Source organism: Rhinopithecus roxellana, chromosome 8 (assembly GCF_007565055.1).
Source record: "Rhinopithecus roxellana isolate Shanxi Qingling chromosome 8, ASM756505v1, whole genome shotgun sequence".
NCBI classification, from domain to species: domain Eukaryota; kingdom Metazoa; phylum Chordata; class Mammalia; order Primates; family Cercopithecidae; genus Rhinopithecus; species Rhinopithecus roxellana.
The window spans coordinates 100,042,012-100,061,399 of NC_044556.1; the positions used below are offsets into that span (position 1 = coordinate 100,042,012).

At 35.7% G+C, this 19,388-nt stretch overlaps 1 protein-coding gene and 1 pseudogene across 5 annotated transcripts in view; one reads left to right on the forward strand and one right to left on the reverse strand.

The window, feature by feature from the left end:
* LYST (lysosomal trafficking regulator) overlaps positions 1-19,388 on the reverse strand; it is a 229,277-nt gene that overhangs the window by 52,763 nt on the left and 157,126 nt on the right. For all 5 annotated transcript variants that reach the window (XM_030937161.1, XM_030937164.1, XM_030937163.1 and 2 more), the window contains 9 exons: positions 14,255-14,431; positions 13,605-13,681; positions 13,282-13,470; positions 10,831-10,976; positions 10,646-10,742; positions 9,574-9,635; positions 8,049-8,104; positions 3,942-4,094; positions 597-841 (listed from right to left, as the gene is read on the reverse strand). In XM_030937161.1, the coding sequence (XP_030793021.1) occupies positions 597-841; positions 3,942-4,094; positions 8,049-8,104; positions 9,574-9,635; positions 10,646-10,742; positions 10,831-10,976; positions 13,282-13,470; positions 13,605-13,681; positions 14,255-14,431 (1,202 nt within the window). The remainder of the gene's footprint in view (positions 1-596; positions 842-3,941; positions 4,095-8,048; positions 8,105-9,573; positions 9,636-10,645; positions 10,743-10,830; positions 10,977-13,281; positions 13,471-13,604; positions 13,682-14,254; positions 14,432-19,388) is intronic.
* LOC104679175 lies at positions 17,543-19,253 on the forward strand (annotated as a pseudogene).

A 19,388-nucleotide genomic window follows, 5' to 3' on the forward strand; every position in this document is an offset into this window, starting at 1 on the left:
TCCCAGCTATGTGGGAGGCTAAGGCAGGAGAATCGCTTGAACCCAGGAGGCGGAGGTTGCAGTGAGCCAAGATCGTGCCACTGCACTCCAGCCTGGTGACAGAGCAAGACACTGTCTCAAAAAAAAAAAAAAAAAAAAAAAAAAAAGGCGATTCTAGGTATATGTTCAGAGATATAGCAACCAAACATGATAATGGACCTGATTCAAGACAACCAACTATAAAAAACTATATTTGAGAGAATCAGAGGACATTTGGAAATGTACTAGATATTAGATGATATCATGGAATTATTGTCAATTTTCTTACATGTGATAATAGCACTGTGGTTAAGGTGTTCTATTTTTTAAAGAGATGCATACTGCAGAACAAAGAAGTGACATAACAAGATGTCTGTGATTTGCCTTATAGAAGAAAAAAGATAATGTAAGTTTGGCAAAAATCTTCATAATTCACAACTGTTGAACTAGGGTAATAGGTATTTGGGTTCTTATATAATTCTTCTATTTTATGCATGTTTGAAATTTTTCATAATAAAAACTTTAATAAAGAAGTACAACATATGAATGGATGAACCCTAAAGGTTCTTTTAACTTACCTGTATATCAACGGATCACTGAGGTCAAGTGTCTCACTAACATAGTCAGCAAGTATAAATGGGAACACAGGATACTGCATGAGATCATTGAAGGATCGGCCAGCATGTTTGTTTAAGTGAGTCAAATATTCAAAATTAGTAATTTGTCCAGTATACCATAAATTTGTCAGAGCAGTGATGTTACCATATTCCAGAAGATTAGGGAGGTTATTTGTGAGTATATGGTGGTATACATCATCACGAACCTAAAAGGGAAGTAGAAAAAAAACCCCAGATATTATTTTTAGTCTTATTGGCACCTTTCTGCAAAGAACCCATGACATTATAGACATGTTACAAATCTCATGTCCTCCAAGAAAATATTTTTTTCTCAGTAACATTAATGGGTAGAGAACTGAGATTCAAGTCCAGGTCATCCTCCAAAGGCTGGGCTCTTCACCACTATGCTTTGCTGCTGAAGAAATATGTTAATAAAAAACTTCTAAGAAAAAGTTTGTATAGAAAAGTCACTTAAGACACTAAAAAAAAAATAAGGAAAAAAGAAGAGTTTCATTCTAAATAAATGCAATATGGTATAGTAGAAACAGCATGGTCTTCTGAATTGGACAGATCTGGTCTATTTTCCTGCTAGCCTTCTGTGCTACAGTTACCATGTCTATAATATGGGAGTGATAATATTTCTCTCATAAGAATAAATAAAGTATCCTATGTAAATAGGATATTTGATTTTCACTACTGATTGAAAACATAAACTCTCTTTTTTAGAGATTCACAATAGTTTTGTCACAGAAAAAGGGTATTGGTTCTTTTAAAGCAATTAAATAATGATTGTTAATAAATGAAAAAAACAGACAAGACAACTTTGCTAAAAACAGATACGAAATACCCATTCTAAGCAGGCATATGCTTCAGACATAGGAAGAAGAGCCACAGATATGGATAATAAGAGAGCGAACTTAATGAGGAAATGTACTGGTAGTTATGGAACAGGCAAAACCACAGAGAATAGAACATCCTAAACCTGTAGCCTAAATCTGAAGGTTGCCAATTGTTGATGCTAAGGTCCACAGAAAGGAATTTATGACAGACTATAAGCCAAGCCCTGGAAGGAAAAGGAGGCATTCATTTATTCAACAAATATGAATTGAATACCTACAACCAGTAGCATTCAAAATTCTGAAGAACTGGAACTTAACAAAGCAAAGACTTGGCATTCTACTGGGGAAGAGGCAGAAAATGCTGGATGCTAATACATCCTATGGAGAAAAACAGACCAAAGTAAAGGAGGTAAGGGATGCTTGGTGGAGAGGGAGGGGTGGTTATTTTATAGAGTCAGGGAGGGCCTCTCTGATAGGAAGATATTTGATCAGGAAACTTGAAAAAGTGACAAAGCAAATCATTTGGATTTCTAAGGAGAAAAACATTCCAGGCAACAGTGAATGCAAAGTCCATGAGGCACTGGTGTGCCTGACATTCAAGGCATGGATGGAGGAAACAGTGAGGGAGAGAATGGTAGACAATGATGTCAGAGAGGTAACAAGGTATGAGATTATCCAGGGCTTTATCAGGTTATTGGAAGGACGATGCCTTCAAGTGAATGCGACATGAAAGTGACCGAAGGATTCTGAGCAGAGAAAAGATATGATCCAACATACTTTAGCTGCTGTGTTGAGAACAATCTGAAGGGGGGCTAACAGGCTTTCTATAAAGGAGAGCAGAGAAATGGTAGTGAAGGGACTAGAGGTCAAGAAAGGGTTTGTCAAAGTCATTGTAGCTGAAAGTCACTATAGCACTGAGCAAGGTTTTTCTTTTTTGTTTTTGTTTGTTTGTTTGTTTGTGATGGAGTCTCACTCTGTTGCCCAGGCTGGAGTATAATGGCATGATCTTGGCTCACTGCAACCTCCGCCTCCCAGGTTCAAGTGATTCTCCTGCCCAGCCTCCCAAGTAACTGGGACTACAGGCATGTGCCACCATGCCCCACTAATTTTTGTATTTTTAGTAGAGACGGGGTTTCACCATGTTGCCTAGGCTGGTCTTGAACTCCCGACCTCATGATCTGACTGCCTCAGCCTCCCAAAACAAAATGCTGGAATTACAGGCATGAGCCACTGTGCCTGGCCCTGAGCAAGTTTAAACTACTTCATTTCGGTCATTTTGGGGAATCCGAATTTAACACAATTTTGGAGGTCAAAAAATAATCATCATATAACCAAGGCTTTACTTTAATTAGAACTAAGAAATATGGCAATTTTTATTTGACTTCAGAAACAGTATGGATGCAGGAAGGCCAGTTAGGAGGCTATTGTAAATAATTCTGCCAAGAAATGATGGTGGCTTAAACCAGGATGGTAGCCGTGGAAGCAGTCAGACTGGATGTATTCTGACGACAGAGCCAACAGGACCTATTAATAGAGTGTATGCAGGGGATGAGAGAAGAACAAGAGTCTTGGATAATCTCAAGAGTTTTGGCCTGGGCACTGGAAAGATGGAGTTGTCATTTACTGAGATAGAGAAAACTGGAAGGAAATTTTGGGGGGAAGATTAGAAGTTCAGTTTTGTACAGGTTAAGCTTGAGATGCAAATTAGTGACTTCTAAATGGAGACACCAGTCGGGAGTTAAATTAGTGTGGCATTCAGGAGAGACGTTTGGGTACTGACATAAATCTGTAAGTTGTTAGAATACAGATGGTATTTTAAAGTCGTAAGACTTCATGAGAAGACAACAGGTCTGAAGAATGAGCCCTGCAACACACCAAGGAGGTGTCTGCAACCAAGACTGAGAAGCAATGGCTGGGGTAAGATATAATAACTAAGAGAAAATAGTAACCCAGAAGGTCAGGGAGGAAGGTTTTATTTAAAGAAAGAAAAATCAGCTGGGTCAAACACTGCCGATAGGTCAAGTAAAATGGGGACAAAGAAAGATTATGACATTAGGGGTTTAGCAACATAGAGGTTACCGATGACCCTGACGAGAGTTGTGAGAAGAAAGTCTGCCTGAAGCATTTCAAAAGAAAACTGGAGGCAGCAAGCATATGCAACTTTCCCCAACAGGTTTTCTATAAAGGAGAGCAGAGAAATGGTGGCCGACAGGATTAGAGGTCAAGAGAGTTTGTCAAAGATGGACTCCGCTACACACTGAGCAAGTTTAAATTACTCCTTTCAGTCGTTTGGGGGAATCAGAATTTACCTCATTTTGGAGGTAAAAGACAATCCTCATATAACAAAGGCTTCACTTTAATCAGGACTAAGAAATACGGCAATTTTTATTCGATTTCAGTATGAGTATAGTTACATTGGCCCATGAGCACTTAAACAATATATATCAATTAATAAGGGTGAATTTACCTTGGTGTTATCAAACGCCAACAGGAGTGTTCTGCCATTTGTTAGAAAGATTTCTACAGCATTATCTCTCAGTTGCCACCAACGCTTGTGAACTTCTTTAATTTCTTCATATGTCCAGGAAAATGATGCTGGTTCCAACTCTCCCTGAAGGCTCTAAGACAAAGAAATAGGCAAAAATATTTGTTTTGCCAGAAATACAAATAATTATTTTAATTTTAGATTTTAAAAAGCGTCAAAACAAAACAGAAAATCTTCTTTTGTGGTAGATGGCAGATAAGATTACCTGAAAACTCTCCCAATGCAAAACACCTCAAAATGTTTGATAAAATTTAGAAATTAAAAAAAATTAATAGGCTTTATTTTTTAGACTAGTTTTAGGTTTACAGAAAATTGAGCAGATAATACAGAATTTCCATGTATCCTCCCCTCCCTTGGCCCTGCACTCACAGTTTCTCTATTATTAAATCTTGCATTTGGTATGGGACATTAATTACAATTGATGAACCAATATTGCTACCATTTTTCTTACATAAAGTCCACAGTTTATAGTAGGGTTCACTCTTTGTGTTGTACATTCCATGGGCTTTGACAAATGTATAATGACATGTATGCACCATCACAATATCATACAGAACAGCTCTATTGCCCTAAAAATCCTTGGGACTCCACCTATTCATCCCTCCTTTCCTCTCCCCAACCTCTGGCAACCACTAATTTATTTACTGTCTCTATAGAGTTTTGCCTTTTCCATAATGTCATATAGTTCAAATCATACAGTATATAGCCTTTTCAGGTTGGCTTCTTTTACTAAGCAAATATCCTTTTAAATACATAGCTGAGCTTGCAAGAAAACAAGGGAAATGACATCCCCAGGGGTCAAAAATGTAGAGGAACTGGAAAATCAGCACTAAGCAGAGAGTGATACTCTGGTTGCTCCGTTCTATGTGTCTGCATACGCATGCATGCATGCCATACCCCAGTTTCAGAAATGAACTGATGTAGGTTCACAGCAAGTTGAGCACAGAAGATGAGGCCCTGGCCCCCTAGAATCGGGGTGTGGAATTGAGATTGCTTCAGAAAGCTAAAACCTAGGAAGGGATGCCTAATGAAAGATTAGACAAACAAACGTGCCCATCAATCAAGGGGAATAGGCCGGGCACAGTGGCTCGTGCCTATAATCCCAGCACTTTGGGAGGCTCAGGCAGGCAGATCACTTGAGGTCAGGAGTTCAAGACCAGCTTGGCCAACATGGTGAAACCCCATCTCTACTAAAAATACAAAAATTAGTCGGGAGTCGTGACAGGCACCTGTAGTTCCAGCTACTCGGGAGGCTGAAGCAGGAGAATCACTTGAACCCACGAGGCGGAGGTTTTGGTGAGCCGAAATCATACCACTGCACTCCAACCTGGGTGACAGAGTTAGACTCTGTCTTAAAAAAAAAAAAAAAAAAAAAAAAAAAAAAAAAATAATAATAATAATAATAATAATAATAATAAAGGGGAATAACCAGGACGCAAGCTTGTCTCTTTTGGCCTGGAACCTAGAAAACAGAAAAAAAGCCTTTCTCTGAGAATTCAAAATTGTGGGCCTGCCATCATATAGATTTAGGGTAAATCCATGTCTGGATGGCCTGGAAACGCCCAAGCTTTGAAACAGTTCTCATGCTTCCGAGTCATCCAGCAAAGGGAAAGCGGACTCTCTGGAGGAGCATTCCTGAAACTAATGGGGCATTTCTGCAAATAAAGCCCCACCGAATGTAAGCTGACAGATCAACACATACCAAATAGATACATTCCCCTGCTAGGTGGTCAACAGAAGAAAAGAAGATGAGAAAACAATCACTGGAAGGTTGAAACTGCTTGAGAGTATTAATCCTAGTGTACTCAGACAAATCCCCACATTCTGAAATGAAGAGGCAGGGACCACAGGGCCTACACATCCTGCCATCACTAGGTCCCTCCCAAAGTACAAAATCAAGAAAAACTTAAAAAAAAGTGCATCTAAGTCTTTGTAATTGAATACATAAATTATGTATTCAGTTACAATTAAATCATGTTTTTAATAGACAAATAATGAAAGAAGTTTCTACTAAAGTTTAAAACTAGCTAGAATTTATCTCCTCACATCAACCTGCATCCTAGTTTTCTTTTTTTTTTAATCATTTTATTTCCTTTTTAAAAAATTTCACTTACTTACTCTTCTGTGTTGACTAACAGGAAGCTCAGAGCAAATTTAGGACTCAATTGCCAAGAACTATTTTATCCCAGGCTCTTTAACTTTCCAAAACCTTAATTTTTTTTAGATTCAAATTATCCTACTCTATGTGTGTTTTACTATTGTTCTTGGTCCAAAATAATTTTTATAAGTAGAGGCAGGGAATATATCACGAATAAAATAAGAAATCTTAATGAAAATGTAGTATTTTCATACTTAAAACTGAATTCCTCCTTTGTTTAGTTTCAACATTCATTCAACATATATTAATTAACCATCTATGCACAAGGTACTCTGCTAAGTGCTCTGCATGAAATAAATCTGTATAGGTCAAAAAGGGGGCATGGAATATTTGCACACACAGTTGCATACACAATGCAAGATACCAAATGTTATATAAGAAGAACCAACACTACAAAAGTACATAGGAAGGAAGGATCTTTCTGTCTATTAAGAAGCAAGGGCATTTTCAGATTTTTAAAAAAAATTTTCCTCTTTATTTAAACATAAGATACATTTATAGCATGCAAGTTAACTTAAAATTAAATGGTGTCATCCCAGACCAAGCATTTGTGAATGTATCCTCAAGCACTGAAAATAAACCAACATATTTGACAGGTGGACTCAGACTCTTCTGTTACCTCATGTCAAATGGAGTTAAACACAAATTGAGTAGAATTTTTAAGGTGAAAAACTGTCATCTTTTGGACACACAAAAAAGTTGTCTCACACATCAACTATTACATTCCTTGGCTGATAAAAGGATACATCTTGAAAATTAACATAACTATATTTTACTATCTGGGACAAACCCTGTGGTAATTGCTATATAAGTCAGAAAAGAATGCTGTTTATATATCTGACTACTTTAAATATATTCATGATTTTTTTTTACATTATTTATTTTATAACCAAACTTCTTGTTTTCACTCATTACTTTCTTTCTTTTTTTTTTTTTTTGAGACGGAGTCTTGCTCTGTTGCCCAGGCTGGAGTGCAGTGGCATGATCTCTGCTCACTGCAACCTCTGCCTCCCGGGTTCAAGCGATTCTCCTGCCTCAGCCTCCTGAGTAGCTGGGATTATAGGTGCTGCCACCACACCCGGCTAATTTTTTTGTATTTTTAGTAGAGATGGGGTTTCACCATGTTGGCCAGGCTGGTCTCAAACTCCTGACCTCAGGTGATCCACTCGCCTCAGCTTCCCAAAATGCTAGGATTACAGGCGCGAGCCACCGCGCCTGGCCTAATTTATGTAAAATAAAAAATATATTGATAATTAAACCACACATAATCTCATTTAGTATATCCTTAGAAATTCCTGGCTTTAGAACTTCTCTGAAACAAAAAGCTTATTTCTCCTATTACAGGAATCTCAAAAAATATTTTAATGGCATAAAAGATAATTCAAATAAAAGCTTTATTATACAAAAAAAGAATCTTTATTTTCTGATTAATACCAGTCTGTCTAGAATAATAACAATTATCATTAAGCTATGTGAATATCAGAATTACTTAAGTTATTCTATTATTTAATATTTTTCCTTTCTTTCTGAAGGCAAAGGTACTTGATAGTGAACTGGGAGTGGCAAGGAGTAGATATTTGTTGCAACAGAGGATAGTAATAAGAAGAAATGAACATAAATTGATATAATAGGAGCATTTAGAATATGACTTATATTAACTGCTATGAGACTTGGGCCATGAGCCAGAGGAGATGGCACAGTCTTCTTTTTAAAATTATATTTAATAAAATGTTTGGAACTCAGACCAATCTATACATAGAGTGACAAATAATTAACTCTAATAGCTCTTCCTTCTTTCTAGTTATACTGAATTGATACAGTTTTGGAATCTGTCTAGATTTATGTAAATACAGACTTAAGCTTCTACTCACCGAACTTTCAACTGTATCAGAAGCATTATCTTCCACAAAATACATTCCACATTTACCTGCAGAAAGTAATTGGATATAAGGGTTTTAAAATGTATGTGCACACTACTATTAATGGTTTAATGCATGGTCTCTGGAGTCCTTTGGTCTGAATTTGAATCTCACTACCTAGACACAGTTCCTAGCACTCAATAAATATTTTTGAATAGTATCCATGAAGTCCTGGGCAAGTTGCTTTACCTCTTTGTGTCTTAATTTCTTTATTCAAAAAAAAAAAAAAAGGTTGCAGGAAGCTCTATTTCACTGAGCTACTATGGGAATCAAATTAGACTATATGCAAAATGCTTATGTGCTCAGTGCTAAATAAATGTTGGCTATTTATTATTACCATTACTCTTACATTACAAGGATATTGATTTGCTTTATTTTGTTACACACTAGTTGAAGTCAAGTGGTAAACCAAATTATCTAGCAAAAGGAAAATCCTTAATTATTTTGCAGACTGAGACACTCAATAGGGTAGAGTAGGCCCTAAACATAGCCCCCAACTTTTTCCTGTTTCATAGGCTGGCTGTTGCTAACCCATGTCCCTACATCGCGTTTTAAAATGTTGGGAACTTCTCTGAGGTTCTGTCCCCTGCATGCTCATCACCCTTGAGTACTGAGTGGACTCTGAAGTAGTGGCACGGCTAGCTCAGAGAAGGGTACTGCCTCCATCCTTGTGAAGGTGGGGCTCAGTCCCACCAGGCTTGAAGCTCCACATCTTGGACCTTGGAGGCTGTAGCTTACAACATTCATTCTCAAATTTTAAGGTACATCAAATCACTGGATAGCTCATCAGAACACAGACTGCTGGGTCCCACCCTCAGAATTTCAGATGCATCAAGTCTGGACTGAGGCGTGAGAACGTGCAATCTAAGAAGCTCCCATGAGATACTGATGCTACTAATTCAGAGTTCTCACACTTTGAGAACCTAGCCTACAGCATACAAATTGGTTCTTTAAGGGAATAGAGACCAAGTGGTATAACTGTTTTCCTTCATACTTTGAGAATAAAATTTCCAACCAAATGTAACTATATAGGTATCCATGGACTAACAATCTTGGCCTTTCTCTCAGAAGTACAATAGAGAATATAAATTATGAACAATCTTAAAGTAGACATATTTCTTATGGACAGTTATATCTAATAAAATAGTAGGTAAGTATACCAATAATTTTTCACTTCAAAAAATCTAAATTTGCATATAATAAAAGAAATGGTTAAATATAAAATTGCATATTCATGAAGAAACTTAATTTTATAAAAATTAAAATGCTATTCATGTGCTTTTCAGAACATAAGATATCATTTCTACACATTCATGAGTCATATGCAATCACATATAATGTTAAGACAAACTAGCCTATATGATACTACAGAAAGTTTATCCAATTTAATGGCATGGTGTCAAAAAAACACTTTAAATAACCTAAGAATAAATAAGGCAGGGTGAATATGTGCAAAATTCTTCAAAATTTGACTTACCTAGTAACAATTCACCAGCTGTCTCTCTAGATGGTGCAACACTGATACATCTTCGATTTACTCTGTCAAAACATATTTAAAATTACTATGACTAAATGCTTTGACCAATTTCAGAGAGTATATGCTTTATTTTACCTAGTAAAAGATTTCTGCAAAGCAGACTAGATAGAGCTCCAATAGCATGAGGTATCTTGTCGAAACCCACATGAAAATATTAGCTCCTTTTTTAACATTCTAGTTGAAGAGAAATGACTGAAACGCCTAGAAAAGGCTAATAATCCCTATAACCTGTAGATAGAATATAGAAATTAAGTTATTTAAAAGATATATCAATATTTTATATTTTCTAGTAAGCAAACATTATTTCACACCTCTGATACTTCAAATACATTAAAAAAAAAAAGCCTAGTATTCTAAGAAAAACAAGATTTGGAATCAGAAAGTTCCTTTGTGTTCTTAGCCAATCATCTTTGCATCTCAGTTTTTTATCTATGAAATCGGTATAACAACCACAATAACTGCAAAGATAATACTATCAATAATATATAATAACATACTTAATACTCAACAATGCTATGGTACCTATTATTATTTCTTCATTTAATAGATGAGGTAACTGAGACAGACAGCTTAAGTAATTTGCCTAAGATTAAAGAGCTAGTAAGAGCAGGAACTGGAATCTGAACCTTTAATCACTACATTATATTGCCTCTTGATGATACCACCGGCAGCTCTATCTACTTTACAGAGATGTTAAACAGTCAATTACAAAATATGTGTGTGTGTGTGTACATGTATATGTGTGTGTCTGTATGTGTGCGTGTGTATGTGTGTGTATATACATGTATACTAACAAGGGCCAGAACATGATGACTGAAATCCCATGAACCCTTGCTATCAGAAATGTCATTTCCTTTTAGATTTTGGCCATATAACCTTGTCCTCCCTTGAGCCTTTCCTGTTTAGGATTTTTCTGAAAATGATGGCATTATCTGAAATAAATATTACATAAACACTACAATAAACTGTTGTATATTCATGAAAGAGTGAAGGTCTGTGGATTCAAAATTACCTTATAGATTCACTTGCAGCTTTGTCTTTGACAGTAGAAGAGAAAGAAGAATGAGTTTTGTCTTCAAATAGGTAAGAGAGTGGTGGTTTGACAACATCTGTTGAGGAGAAAAGTAAACATTATCTTTATCTAATGACCATAGTTCTCTGCTATATTTATATGTTGAGTTAAGAAGCCACTATTACCTTCTGATTTTTGTCTATCCCTAAGGAGATACTTATTTGGAATAGTTAAATAACATCTCTGTAAACGTCTCCTCTCTCGATTTGGTCCTTCTGTTGGATCCAACTGCCATGAAGTTGGATAGTAGACGGGGTCACACCATACTGCTCTGCAAATAAAAAGATTAAAGGGTGTTTTAAGTGATCATTCAGGACTTGTAGCTATAAAAAAATCATTATAGAGACTGAATAAGTCACAACTGATCTGTTCATTTTAAAACTCCAAATATTTTATACATTTGATCAGGGAATGTATATACAAGCACAAGTAATAAAATCTGTCTTTTTGCTCCTGAATCCCAGTCTCCCAGTTCCTCGCTTGAAGGCAAGATCTGCTTCCAGTTTCTTTCAACTATTAAATTTTTAAAAAGATATATAATGAGACGACTATGAACACTTTAGTAATATAACATGCTGCATTTAATATGGTTAGATAAAAATTTTTTTCCAAATTAATTTTTAACATTTCCCATTTTGCCTACTTTTTTTTTTTTTGAGATGGAGTCTGGCTCTGTCACCCAGGCTGGCTGGAGTGCTGTGGCACAATCTTGGCTCACTGTAACTTCTGCCTCTTAGGCTCAAGCGATTCTCCTGCCTCAGCCTCCCAAGTAGCTGGGATTACAGGCTCCCACCATGCCCGGCTAATTTTTGTATTTTTTTTAGTAGAGATGGGGTTTCATCATGTCGGCCAGGCTTGTCTCAAACTCCTAGCCTCAAGTGATCCACCCACCTGGGCCTCCCAAAGTGTTGGGATTACAGGCATGAGCCACCTCACCTGGCCTCATTTTGCCTACTCTCTAATGAAACAAATAAAATCAGTTTCTTTCTGTGGTATGAATCACATTTTAAAAAAGATTTTAAAATAAATTTATATCTTAGATGAAATAAGACAGGAAAAACATATTAAATACAATTTTAGAAATAAATAAGATTAAAAAACCACCCTTATTCATACCCTAAACATACCAAAATACTGGTAGTGGTTGTTGTCTTTTTTTAAAAAAACATGCATCTGTTTTTAATTTGTAGTTATGATCATTATCATTTTTCTATAATTTGCCTTATTTTACAGAAACAGTATTATCTTTATCTCATTATTTTGAATGGCTGCCCAATATGAAGGTAGATGCACTGTGATGTATTTAACCATATTACTGCTAATATATAACTTGTTTCTAATTCATTCACTAGCATAATAACGCAGAGATGAAAACTTTTCTTTTCTTTTTCTTTTTCTTTTTTGACAGGGTCTCACTCTGTTGCCCAAGCCAAGGTGCAGTGGCATATTCACAGCTCACTGTAGCCTTGAACTCCTGGGCTCAAGTGATCCTCCTGCCTCAGCCTCCCAAAGTCCTAGACTACAGGTGTGAGCCACTGTGCCTGGCCTGCCTTCCATATTTTGAATATTTTCCTTAGGACAGAATCACTAAAATAGGATAACTGAAGCTAGAAGTAAAACATTTTTAGGATTACTAATATATATTGTCAAAATGTACAATGTCACCAAAGTTCTGAGTAAGGACAGCTAATATCCTGCTGTGAATATTAGCAGCCAAAATTTTTTTTAACATAAAAAGTAAGATGTGGTATCTAAAGGTTCTAGAAAACCAAATTAGCCTCTAGCAATACTGAATATTTTCCCATGTGTTTGGTAATTCAATTTGTCTTATGTGAGGAATGTGTTCATGCCTTTTGCTCATTTGAACTTCTGGGATCATAATATTTTACTTTAGAATCTGTATACATTTTTCAAACAATAAAAATAACTCTTTATTTGCTGAAAATGTATTTCCAGGCTTTTTTGTTGTTGTTATGTTTGTTAAACACACTGGAAAAAATTAAGGTTAAAATCCATTGATATATTTGCAGTTTCTTCTATTGCATTTGAACTTAGAAAGTCATCTATCCTTCAAAGAGCTGACAAATATCCTACTATCTTCTACTTTATAAACTTTTTGAGTAATTCTTTTAACCATTTGGAATTTACTTTAGTGTCTAATATTTAGTGTATTTTAGTACACCAAAGTCATATGAATCAGTTATCTTAACCAAATTTAGAGAATAATACCTAATTTCCCTCTTTTTGTTATTTGTAATACATATTTTAAACTAGTTAGAAAAATATATTTTTCTCAATCATCCTGTTTCAGTGATTTCTCTATTCTTTTACAAAGAATATATTTTAAAATTAAGCCAATTTTACTATCCAGACGAGCTAATGAGCCTCTCATTACTTTTCTTCCCCAGAATTAAAAAAAACTCGTATGATTATTCTTTAAGATGAAAAAAATCACAAATGATTAAACAAAAAAACATTTAATGAAATGATTTGATGTTCTGGAATACAAATTCAGTTTAACATCAACATCTTAAATCTTCATGGAAGACCATTTTAACCGTCCTCCCGCAGCTTACCTATCATGTGTCAGTTGCTGAATAAGTTCCTGCCAGTGTCTGCTGGCACTCAAATCTACTTTATACATTCCTCTAATATGCTGGATCACCTTTTTTCTCTCAATTCCTTGGGAGAGAGACACTGCCTGGGTGATATCTGCAGCTATTTTAGATATATCCTTTGATTTTGAATCCAGACGCTGAAAGAGACTAAATAATAAGATTGTCCATAGTTAAGAACACATGGAATGTATTTATCAAAATATGATACTTTAAAACTAAAAGTATACGTGAAATCTAATAGATTCCTAAAAGACATGCCTTTGGAACATACAAAATCTTACCTTTGCTGATTATTATTAACCGTTTTCTGCCAAGCAGCTTTATTCACTCCTTCTTCAGTTTCATATTTCTTTTGTTCCTGAAATATTTAGATAATATACTATATAAAATTTATTATTTCTCACCTAACACTGGCACAGAGCCCAACAAATTCATTTTAAAACCCAGTTAACAAAGGAAAAATGATTGTCCCTAGGAGACCAGAATATTAAAATAAATGAACCATCTAAACAATGTTATAATGTTTTAATTCTGTGTCTATACAATTTAGGTCACATAAATTAGAGTAGAATGGTTAACCAGGGTTGCTAAACCTGATGAGTTTACATAGTCGCTTGCCTCCTTACTCTGCTTTTTCATTAAAGAACCTCTAACTCAAGGTATGTTTCAGCTTGCTTGTCACTTTAAAAGTCTTCCCTCCACTGAAGGCTAATGATAATGGATACTGATGACCACAGAGAACAAAGTGCTCCTTAAAATAAGCCTATTTTTTTCTCTCATAGAAAAAAGCAATACAATATATAGAAAAATAAAACAAAATCATCACTTCAAGTTCATCATCAATGATACTCTGTTCTTAAAAAAGTAATGTCAATCATTCTTTATCTACGATGGAATCTCCTAAGAAAGTACTATAGTTTCATTGACTCACCTCTTTGATCATTTTAATAAGGTCTGCTTTTGTTGATGCACTGGGAGGGATGCACTTGTGACCACATAACTTCAAAGCATTCATAAGCAGTTCTGCTGTGTCTAGCTCTTCTTCAGTCAATTCATCTTGGTGATTATGTATCAACTCTGACAAATACAAAACTAACTTGGCTCCATGCTTTAAAAAAAGTAATAATTTTTTAGTCATTCAGAATTTTAATTCTTACATTTAAATTACTTAATAGTAATTACATTATATTGCTAGATTTATTTGGTTGCATCTGATTTGAATAAAGCACCTACAAAAGACATTCTGAGGATAATTACAGAAATCTGATTACGCACTGAATATTTGATGACAGAGGATTAATGCTAATTTTGTTAGATGTAACAATGTTGTTATGGTTACACAGGAAAATATTTTAAAAAAAGAATTTAGAGGTAAAATATCATAATTTCCACATATATGTTAAAATAGTTCAGAAAAAGAAGAAATGATGTCAATATAATAAATATAGTAACTGTTAAATCTAGGTGATCATTCCATGGTATTTATTATACTATTCTTTCTACTCTCTGTATGTTTGAAATTTTTTCTTATAAACTATATTTTAAAAAGCAAGCAAGCTTGCCAGATAGCTTTTGGGAAAAGAATTTTGGAAAGGACTTGCTAAAGGAATACAGGAAATAAAGTGGGATAAAGGAAGATAATTTTTAGTTTTTCTCACAGAAAAACTGAACTAGAAGAGAAAGAAAGCTTCCTTTAGACCTTAAAACTTATTTACTCTTCTTCCTTTGATTTCTGCCTAGTAGAAGAGAAGTTGGTGAAATTTCTAGAACTAAAACCTATCTTTAGCTTGTAAGCATTCACTACTCCCTAGGACAAAAGGTGAAAAACTCTCAAACTGGTGAGACCTACACAGACAGTTCTATGTGTATATCCATGGAAGAGTTGTTTTAGCCAATCTTTTATTAACAGGCCCTAAAACCAAAATTTATAGTGTTACTTAAGATAATGACAATTGTCCTTTGCAGCACAAACCGAAACCAAATGTTGATTCATGACTTTTTAAGTGGCCCTTACATGCTGTAGATATTACACCTGACTTTAATGTGTACAGCATGTATTATGTAGACAATAATTTTGCCAACAAGTTAAACATACATATTTTACTTTAAAAATCAGCACTGACACAAATATCGCTGTATTTAGTTTTATGACATTTTTAACTGTGAATAGTATTAAATGTCAGAAAATGGATCTGGAAATGATTACATTTTGGGTGATATTTAAATTATCATGCTGAATCATATCATGTCACTTCCCAAAAACAAAAGATGAACATATGCAATAGTGAAAATAGCACAGCTCATTTTAATGCAACATTTTAAATTAGTCAGAGACAGCTGCTACCTGACCAAAAGAGAAAAATGAACAGAAGCTCTGTGAGTAAAAGACCCAAAGAGTTGGCAAATAAATAAAAACGGTAAATGACTAGAAGATTTTCCTAAGTGTGTCTTAAAAGTAATGTTCTTGATATAACTTTAAAAATATTTCAGTTTAGCATTCAGTGATACTCTAAAATTATCTTGAAAAACTATCAGAAATGTTTTTATTCATTGTGAATATCTAAAGAAACACATGATTTTCTTAAACACTGAAGTTGTTTCTAATATCTCATTTTAATATCCTCTGATCACTTATGATTATCATTTCAGGGACTATAAAAGTTGTCATTTTTTTGGAACAGATACCAAAAAAATCTTATTTTCGGCCCTTAAAAAACTGATTTAAGGAACTGAATCTGTTAAACATGAATCCTTAGAAAATAATAAAGTGCTAAAATATGTAAAATATTTCTTTTCAAAGAAGGTTCTAAGAAGGAAGAGTTGTGAGTGGACTACAGAAAGGGAGAAAGGTTTTGAAGAAGGTATAGAGTGATCTGGGTCATGGCCAAATGAAAGGATAGAATAGGGAAATGGATAGACAAAGGAGAGAAAGGTGTTCTGTGCTGGTGGACAGTATGAATAAAACAGCATGATAGTAAAAATAAACAGGATGTGAAGAGGTTGCAAGACACAAAGATATGATTATCTTGAAAAGAAGAGGGTCAGCAGGCTGGAGTGTTAATCAGAATCAAGTTGCGACGGCAGAAAAGAAGTCTGAGGCTTAAAAAACCCAGGCAGATTCCAAATGAAACACAAATTAAATGTATGCAGCTGTGAAAAGGCATAAAGATCACTCTACCCTACTATGTAATAATGATCTCTAGGATATATTAAGTGAAGAAAGTAAGGTGCAGAAGAGTGTGTATACTTTGCTATCTTTCTTCGTGTTATGAAGTAGGGGAGAGAATATTTACATGTGTAAATACATGTATACATAGATTTGCCTGTATCTTCAACAGAAAAAAAAGTCAGTTACCTACACAGTGTGGGAAAGAATATGAGGAGAAGAAAGGGATAAAAGCTAGAACCTCTCTGAATGTGCTGTTTCACAATGTTGCTTTTAGAACCATGTAGACATTTCACATGATTAAAAACAAAATTAAGCAAACAAACAAAACCTCAAAGGAATCCCAAAAAACTATAAAACAAACTGGAAAAAAAAGCCTACCTACGTACCTACTTAATTGGTTGAAGTTGGCAGCCTGACCAAATGAAGTAAACTATTTAAGTGCTTTTATAATACAGTATTTTCACTGTATATAACCATAACAGTATGCTAAGAACAAAAAGAACCACAAAGACATCTTGAACTGCACTCAGCAGGATTGTTATTAGTGATCATGTTGGTCATCTTATTTTGAAAATGTTACATATGTAGAAAGACAAAGCAAATAAGTGATTATGTTAATGTCAGGAACCAAGATATCAACATTAATAAGAAATACAAATAAAAAAAATCCAAGAAAAAGTGAAAGCGTCAGTATAAACTCATGACTTCTTTGTCTTTCTAAAAAAAATACATATTCCCTAGCTTTGTCCACTAAAAAGCCTGAGAAGAAATGACAACCCAGTAGAAATAAACATACCTAGTCCTTAGATTTGTAGTCTCTAAATGCTATCATCTCCTTAAAAGGAAATAAGGGCTTCTTGGGAGGGAAGTTGGGTTCTAGGTTTGGGGAAGGAATTGTATAAGGTGGGCCTGGGACATTCTTCTGTGCCAGAAAACAAGGAAGTTTAATCTTACTAACTTGTTAAAATGAAAAAGGCCATGTCAACCCAACAACTTGAATCTACAGAGGTGTTAATTTTAATATCAAATCAAATGACTGCAATAGACTAAAACACATAACATTTATTTTAAAATACCTGAGTTCCTAATGATACTCCAAAAATAAAAACAAATACAAAAATTAGAGGCCACTAGGGGCATGAACTCATCATTCTAAAAATTAATACACAGGGAAGGAAACAGCATTTATCCTGCCTTTCCTTGACTGACTGTACTTAAAGGCAGCCAAGGTCCTGGAGCCGCCGCCCAAGAGTCGGGATCTCACTGCCACGTGCCCGGACACCCGCCGGACACGCATTCCCGATTCTTTTTGTTTCCAAGTCCAATATGGAAACTCTCGAGGATCAGCCGATTCGTAATCTTCTAAAGGAAGAACAGATTCCCCAGAATAAGATTACCGTTGTTGGGGTTGGTGCTGTTGGCACGGCTTTTGCCATCAGTATCTTAATGAAGGACTTGGCAGGTGTACTTGCTCTTGTTGATGTCATAGAAGACAAATTGAAGGCCGAGATGATGGATCTCCATCATGGCAGCCTTTTCCTTAGAACATCAAAAGTTGTCTCTGGCAAAGACTATATGTAACTGCAAACTCCAAGTTGGTCATTATCACAGCTGAGGCACGTCAGCAAGAGGGAGAAAGCCGTCTTAATTTGGTCCAGTGTAATGTGAACTTCTTTAAATTCATCATTCCTAATGCTGTAAAATACAGCCCGAATTGCAAGTTGCTTATTGTTTCAAATCCAGTGGATATCTTTGACCTATTGTGGCTCGGAAGATAAGTGGCTTTCCCAAAAACCGTGTTATTGGAAGTGGCTGCAATCTGGGCTCAGCCCAATTCCGTTACCCAGTGGGGGAAAGGCTGGGAGTTCACCCATTAAGCTGTCGTGGGTAGGGTCCTTGGGGAACATGGAGATTCTAGTGTGCCTCTATGGAACAGAGTGAATGTTACTGGTGTCTCCCTCAAGACTCTGCACCCAGATTTAGGGACTGATATAGATAAGGAACAGTGGAAAGAGGTTCACAAGCAGGTGGCTGAGAGTGCTTACGAGGTGATCAAACTCAAAGGCTACCCATCGTGGGCCACTGGACTCTCTGTGGCAGATTCGGCAGACAGTATAATGAAGAATCTTGGGTGGGTGCACCCAATTTCCACCGTGATTAAGGATCTCTATGGAATAAAGGATGATGTCTTCCTTAGTGTTCCTTGCATCTTGGGACAGAACGGAATCTCAGACCCTGTGAAGGTGACTCTGACTCCTAAGGGGCTGTTTGAAGAAGAGTGCAGTTCCACTTTGGGGGAGACAAAAAGAGCTGCAATTTTAAAGTCTTCTGATGGCATACCATTTCACTGTCTAGGTTACAACAGGATTTTAGTTGGAGGTTGCGCATATTGTCCTTTTTATCTGATCTGTGATTAAAGCAGTAATGTTAAGACAGACTGGGAAAAACGTCAGTTCCTAAAGTTAGAAATAGGAATGGTTTGTAAAATCCTATAGCTATATTCTGTAGGTACTATATCCTGTGGGTAGCTATATCCTATACTACCATCCTATAGGCTGGATGGTACTAATCTTGTGTAGTCCTAAACTGGTTGGTGTGAAATAGTTCTGCCACCTCTGAGGCACCACTGCCAATGCTGCACATGCTGCAGTTGCCCCTTGAGCCAGATGGATGTTTACCGTGTGTTATATAAATAACTTCCTGGCTCCTTCACTGAACATGCCTGGTCCAACGTTTTTTCCCAATCAGTCACATCCTGGATCCAGTGTATAAATCCAACATTGCATGTATGGTGCATAATTGTTCCAAAGAATCTTATTTTGTGAACTATATATGTATCAGTAGTGTACATTATCATATTACGTAAAGATATCTACATATAAACAATGCAACCAAC